This window comes from Tachyglossus aculeatus, chromosome 8, assembly GCF_015852505.1.
Source record: "Tachyglossus aculeatus isolate mTacAcu1 chromosome 8, mTacAcu1.pri, whole genome shotgun sequence".
Lineage (NCBI taxonomy): Eukaryota > Metazoa > Chordata > Mammalia > Monotremata > Tachyglossidae > Tachyglossus > Tachyglossus aculeatus.
The window spans coordinates 3,468,407-3,475,811 of record NC_052073.1 but is presented as its reverse complement, the minus strand read 5'-3'; the positions used below and the strand labels follow the sequence as shown (position 1 = coordinate 3,475,811).

General features: G+C 51.1%; 1 protein-coding gene across 2 annotated transcripts in view; it reads left to right on the top strand.

Moving 5' to 3' along the window:
- The first annotated feature begins 1,896 nt into the window (after positions 1-1,896).
- Positions 1,897-7,405, top strand: part of MINDY2 (MINDY lysine 48 deubiquitinase 2) — a 56,594-nt gene continuing 51,085 nt past the window's right edge. For both annotated transcript variants that reach the window (XM_038749965.1, XM_038749964.1), the window contains exon 1: positions 1,897-3,133. In XM_038749965.1, coding sequence (XP_038605893.1) covers positions 2,078-3,133 — 1,056 coding nt within the window. In that variant the 5' untranslated portion in view covers positions 1,897-2,077. The remainder of the gene's footprint in view (positions 3,134-7,405) is intronic.

Sequence of the window (7,405 nt, the reverse complement as noted above, 5' to 3'; positions counted from 1 at the left end):
CTCTGCACACAGTAAGCGCTCAATAAATACAATTGAATGAATGAATTTCCTCACAGAATTCCCTCCAGGAATGACTAGTCTTCAGTGGAGAAGCCGCGTGGCTCAGTGGAAGGAGCACGGACTTTGGAGTCAGAGGTCATGGGTTCAAATCCCGCCTCCACCGTCAGCTGCGTGACCTTGGGCAAGTCACTTCACTGGGCCTAGAAAAAAGTTCTTCTAGACTGCGAGCCCACTGTTGGGTAGGGACCGTCTCTATACGTTGCCAACTTGTACTTCCCAAGCGCTTAGTACAGTGCTCTGCACACAGGAAGCGCTCAATAAATACGATTGAATGAATGAATGAATGAAAGCCTTGTACTTCCCAAGCGGTTAGTACAGTGTTCAGCACACAGTAAGCGCTCAATAAATACGATTGAATGAATGACTGTTGGGTAGGGACCGTCTCTATATGTTGCCAACTTGGACTTCCCAAGCGCTTAGTCCAGTGCTCTGCACACAGTAAGCGCTCAATAAATACAATTGAATGAATGAATTTCCTCACAGAATTCCCTCCAGGAATGACTAGTCTTCAGTGGAGAAGCCGCGTAGCTCAGTGGAAGGAGCACGGACTTTGGAGTCAGAGGTCATGGGTTCAAATCCCGCCTCCACCAACTGTCAGCTGCGTGACCTTGGGCAAGTCACTTCACTGGGCCTAGAAAAAAGTTCTTCTGGACTGTGAGCCCACTGTTGGGTAGGGACTGTCTCTATATGTTGCCAACTTGGACTTCCCAAGCGCTTAGTACAGTGCTCTGCACACAGTAAGCGCTCAATAAATACGATTGAATGAATGAATGAATGAAAGCCTTGTACTTCCCAAGCGGTTAGTACAGTGTTCAGCACACAGTAAGCGCTCAATAAATACGATTGAATGAATGACTGTTGGGTAGGGACCGTCTCTATATGTTGCCAACTTGGACTTCCCAAGCGCTTAGTACAGTGCTCTGCACACAGTAAGCGCTCAATAAATACGATTGAATGAATGAATTTCCTCACAGAATTCCCTTCAGGAATGACTAGTCTTCAGTGGAGAAGCCGTGTGGCTCAGTGGAAGGAGCACGGACTTTGGAGTCAGAGGTCATGGGTTCATATCCCGCCTCCACCAACTGTCAGCTGCGTGACCTTGGGCAAGTCACTTCACTGGGCCTAGAAAAAAGTTCTTCTGGACTGTGAGCCCACTGTTGGGTAGGGACTGTCTCTATATGTTGCCAACTTGGACTTCCCAAGCGCTTAGTACAGTGCTCTGCGCACAGTAAGCGCTCAATAAATACGATTGAATGAGTGGGCCTCAGTTCCCTCATCTGGAAAATGGGGATGAAGACTGTGAACCCCCCGTGGGACAACCTGATGACCTTGTAACCTCCCCAGCGCTTAGAACAGTGCTTGGCACGTAATAAGCGCTTAATAAATGCCATTATTATTATTATTAGTCTCGGGGAACGAACGAGCCTCGATTTCTCCTCAGCCTCGGAGCGTCGAGGCTCCTTTAAGAGCGCGGGGAGGCGGGGCCCGGGCCTTCTGCGCAGGCGCAGTGGCTCGCGACGCCCCTACCGGCCTAGGCGGGGGAGGCCCGGCCCTTCCCGCGCTCCCGCCGGCGGGTCTGCGCGTGCGCGGGAGGGAGGCGCGTTCGGCCCGCTTGGCTCCGGCGGAGGTGGAAGGGCAGTGCGCCTGCGCGCTGGGCGCGCGCGCCCCCGTGACGACCCCGGCCTCGGGGCGGCGCCGCTGTCATGGCGTCGTGGGCGCGGGCTGAGGCGAAGCGGCGGAGGAGGCGGTGGCGGCGGCAGGGGGGGGGGCTAGGCCGGCCGGACCGGACCGGACCGGACCGGACCGGACCGACATGGAGAGCCGCCCCGACGGACGACGGCAGCCCGGCGACGACGACGACGACGACGACGAGGACGACGACGACGAGGAGGAGGAGGAGGGGGGGCAGGCCGCCCGGCCCTCTGAGGAGACGCGGACCCGAACCGGCCGAGGGGACAGCGCGGGGCCGGGGCCGGGACCGCCGCCTCCCTCAGGGACCCGTCAGGGGGGCGCCGACATGGACAACACCACCGTGGGCAGCACAACCGTGGGCAGCACCACCGTGGTCAACACAACCATGGGCAGCACCTCCATGGGCAGCACAACCATGGGCAGCACCGCCATGGACAACACAACTATGAGCAGCACCGCCCTGGACAACACAACCATGAGCAGCACCGCTATGGTCACCACAGCCATGGGCAGCACCGCCGTGGACAACGCAACCGTGGGCAGCACCGCCCTGGACAACACAACCATGACAAGCACTGCCATGGACAACACAACCATGAGCAGGACTGCCATGGTCAGCGCAGCCATGGGCAGCACCGCCGTGGACAACACAACCGTGGGCATCACCGCCCTGGACAACACAGCCATGAGCGGCACTGCCATGGGCAGCACCGCCGTGGACAACACAACCATGGGCAGCACCGCCATGGACAACATAGCCATGGGCAGCACCGCCATGGTCAACACAGCCATGGGCAGCACCGCCATGGCCAACGCAGCCATGGGCAGTACAACCATGGGCAGCACCGCCATGGCCAACACAGCCATGGGCAGCACAGCCATGGGCAGCACCGCCCTGGATAACACAACCATGGGCAGCACCACCATGGACAGCATAGCCATGGGCAGCACCGCCATGGTCAACGCAGCCATGGGCAGCTGCGCCATGGGCATCACAACCACGGGCAGCACCGCCGCCACCGTGGGCAGCAGGCCCGGGGAGGCGGACGGGAGCGGCAGCAGCAGCAGCCTCGCCCCGAGCCCCGCCAGCCTCGACTCCCTGGACTCCTTCTCCAACCTTCAGTCGTGCCCCAGCAGCTCCGAGCTGACCAGCGAGGACGGGGCCGAGGAGCCGGGGGCCGTGGCGGGCCGGGCCCCGGGCGAGGACGGAGGAGGCCCCGCCGCCTCCTGGGCGGCCTCCAAGGAGCGCTTCCCCGGACAGTCCCTCTACCACATCAAGTGGATCCAGTGGAAGGAGGAGAGCACCCCCATCATCACCCAGAACGAGAACGGCCCCTGCCCTTTGCTGGCCATCCTCAATGTCCTGCTTCTGGCCTGGAAGGTAGCCCCAAGCAGCCTCTCGTCCTGGGAAGGGGCCGGTGGGAGAGCCGGGGAGCATCACCGGAGGGACTGACTAACCTCTTTTTCTTTTAATCATTCATTCATTTATATTTATTGAGCGCTTACTGTGTGCAGAGCACTGGACTAAGCGCTTGGAAAGTACAGTTTGGCAACAGAGACGGGCCCTACCCAACAACGGGCCCACAGTTCATTCAGTTGTATTTACTGAGCGCTTACTGTGTGCAGAGCACTGGACTAAGCGCTTGGAAAGTACAGTTTGGCAACAGAGACGGGCCCTACCCAACAACGGGCCCACAGTTCATTCAGTTGTATTTACTGAGCGCTTACTGTGTGCAGAGCACTGGACTAAGCGCTTGGAAAGTACGATTTGGCAACGGAGACGGTGCCTACCCAACAGCGGGCTCACAGTCTAGAAGGGGGGTAGACAGACAACAAAACAAAACAAGTAATCAATCAATCGTATTTATTGAGCACTTACTGTGTGCAGAGCACTGTACTAAGCGCTTGGGAATTACAAGTTGGCAACATATACAGTCCCTACCCAACAGTGGGCTCACAGTCTAGAAGCGAGAGGTGTCTAGTAGGTGTCAATACCAGCAAAATAGATAAATAGAATTATAGATGATGACTATGATGGTATTTGTTAAGCACTTACTGTGTGCCAAGCGCTGTTCTAAGTGCTGGGGAAGATACAGGGTCATCGGGTTGGCCTACATGGGGCTCACAGTCTTCATCCCCATTTTCCAGAGGACGGAACTGAGGCACAGAGAAGTTAAGTGACTTGCCCAAAGTCACACAGCTGATGGTATTGACACCTGTCTACTTGTTTTGTTTTGCTATCTCCTCTACCTGTTGCCGAATTGTACTTTCTAAGCGCTTAGTACAGTGCTGTGCACACAGTAAGCGCTCAGTAAATATGATATGAATGAATGAATGAGAAGTGGCGGAGCTGGGATTAGAACCCACGATCACTGACCCCCAAGCCCATGCTCTTCCCACTAAGCAACACTGCTTCTTTAATGATGTTGGTTACTACTACTACTAATAAGCGCTTACTTTTGTGCCAAGCACTATTCTAAGTGCTGGGGTAGATACAAGGTAAGTAGGTTGTCCCACGTGGGGCTCACAGTCTTGGTCCCCATTTTACAGGTGAGGGAACTGAGGCACAGAGAAGTGAAGTGACTTGCCCAAAGCCACACAGCTGATTAGTGGTGGAGCCGGGATTAGAACCCGTGACTTCTGACTCCCAAGCCCGGGCTCTTGCCACTAAGCCACGCTACTTACTACTTACTACTTCATCTGTGAAGAGGGTGTAATAATAATGATAACAATGGGTTTAATAAACATCAAGCACTGTTTCAGGCTCTGGGGAAGAGAAGCAGCGTGGCTCAGTGGAAAGAGCACGGGCTTTGGAGTAAGAGGTCATGGGTTCAAATCCCCGCTCCGCCACTTGTCAGCTGTGTGACTTTGGGCAAGTCACTTCACTTCTCTGGGCCTCAGTTCCCTCATCTGTAAAATGGGGATGAAGAATGTTAGCCCCCGTGGGACAAACTGATCACCTTGTAACCTCCCCAGTGCTTAGAACAGTGCTTTGCACATAGTAAGCGCTTAATAAATGCCATTATTATTACTATGTGCCAGGCACTGCTCCGAGCACTGTGTCTACTCCAGCGCCTGGAGCGCTTACTATGTGCCAGGCACTGCTCCAAGCACTGTGTCTACTCGAGTGCTTACTATACAGCGCTCCAGGTGCTGGAGTAGATACAAGCCCCCCAACCCAGACTGTTAGAGCGTGGTGAGTGGGGAATGCATCTGTTACATTGTTATATCGGACCTACCCAAGCGCTTAATATAGTGCTCTGCACCAGTAGGCACGCAAATACAATTGACTGATGATTGACACAGTCTGTATTCCACGTGGGGCTTACTGTGTGCTAAGCGCTTGGGAGAGTACAGTAGGCACAGCTGGTAGACACATTCCCAGCCCACAGTGAGCCTACAGGCTAGAGGACCCCCCTCCCTGACCAGGGATCCTTTTTACATACTATTTTTTAAGGTATTTGCTAAGCGCTTACTAGGCAGTGGGGTAGATACAAGTTAATCGGATTAGACACTGCCCATGCCCCTCATGGGGCTCATAGCCTTAATATCAATTTTACGGATGAGGTCACTGAGGCCCAGAAACGTTAAGTGACTCGCCCAAGATCAGACAGCAGACAAGTGATGAAGTCAGGATTAGAACCCAGGCCCTTCTCAGTCCCAGGCCCTTTCTTTATCCATTATGCTATGCTGCCTCTCTTTTCCTCGTTTCCCCGATTTCCCCATCCTCTCTCCTTCCCTATGTCCTTCTTCTGCTGAAACTGAATATACATCTGTTTTCCCTCATATTCAAGGACTCCTCTCCCTGCCCCTCACAGAATGTCAAGAGAGTGGCCACTTCAGCTGTATTTTGCAATATTGCAGTATTTTGCAAATTAGTTCTGCGTTTTGTGTTGGTACAGGATTTCTAGAAAAAAATGCTTCCTCAAACAGTTGACTGAGGTCTAAAAGCTCAATGCTGCTACCTTGTTCTTGAAACATGTTCATCTCTTGAAACGTAAAGCAGTAAATACCGTTTCTTCTATCCTTTCTTGGTCTACTAGACGGTTTTGGCACTAAGTCATCTGAGGGATACACAGTGAGCTGAAATAAGGAGCAGAAGGGATGGATTTGGGGAGAGGAGAGGGCATTCTCAAACAGCAGTCTTTTGAAAAACAAGGTTGAGAAATGTCGTTCTTGTAAATCCGAGCCCAGGTTTCTCAACCTCTTTTTGCAAAAGTGGGACCCTGAGTGTTTGTTTATTATCTGCCTCAACTTATTTTCTGGTAAACCAACACATATGCTCTGTTAACATTACTGGTCAGATTGTAGGTAACAGATGAAGTAGCGTGAGCCAAAAATCGGAAAAAAGCCCATCTTTAAAAAAAAAAAGAATAAAAATTATGTTTTCCATTAGTCATTTTGGTGGAATTAAGATCCTTCTAAGTTCAGGTACCTGTTAGGTAATTGTGATGGCAGCTTGTCACTTTACAGTGGTAGGAAGAGGCAGTCTCATGACCTGCTGATAACCACATTCTCCTTGTTCCTTTAAATGAGTAATTAGGGCTTTTAAAAAGGTACAAGAACCATAAAGGATGTTTTCCGTGATCTCTCTCTACATTGAAACGAGGCTGATTATTGGGCGTTTATGTATTTCCTGAGTAGCAAGTTAATTGTATGGGTTTTTGCTTCCCCAGGAGGAAATTTGGGATGCAGGCGTGATGCCTTCTGTCAAAGAAGGATGTGTACATATTTTTAAAGTGTACTTTGTCCTTATTTGAGTTCCAGAAAAGGGGGTAATTAAGTTGACTCAGACATTAACATAGTGTCCTGTAGTTAGCGAGTCAGTAGCATTTAGCCTGTGGGCCCCAGAGTACTTTTTATGTACTTTTTCAAAAGAACAGCTTTTAGTGGTTTTTGGAGAATTGCAGACCTGTTCTATAAGAAGGTTTGACTGTTACGAAAAACCTATTCATCCCAGTGCACTAAATTCTGAGCTGAGCAACAAGTTAGAGAGACTTCTTTGATGGCAGTTGAAAAATGTAAGATGTTTTGGTCCAGATGATTTGACATTGACATTGCCTTGAGTAATAATAATAATAATGATGGCATTTGTTAAGCACTGTTCTAAGCGCTGGGGAGGATACAGGGTGATCAGGTTGTCGCACGTGGGGCTCACATTCTTAATCCCCATTTTACAGATGAGGTAACTGGGGCACAGAGAAGTTAAGTGACTTGCCCAAAGTCACAAAGCTGACAATCGGTGGGGTCGTACCATTTGGAATTGAAAAATCATAGTGAGCGGGAGCAGCAAACGAGTTATTCAGATGTTTGTTGAATTCTCAGCCAGAGTTGTCATTAGCTATGGTTCAGAGTTTTAGTGTTGCCTAGCTTTTACCCCTCAGGGTCGCAAGTTCCAGATCAAAACACTTGAAACAGTTTGGTTGCAGGAACAAATCATGCGCACAATTCAGTGTTTTTGTTTGCATAAGATTGTCTTTCTGCAAGTGGTTTTCTGTCTGTGTGTCCCTTCCCCAAATATGTGGACTTCATTATTATTATTACCTCACAATACGTTACAATTACCAAGTTTAAACTGAGCGGGTGACAATTTCCTGAGAGCATGTGTCTGGGTTCATTGCTGTTATAAGCTTCCAGGCAATCAATCAATCAA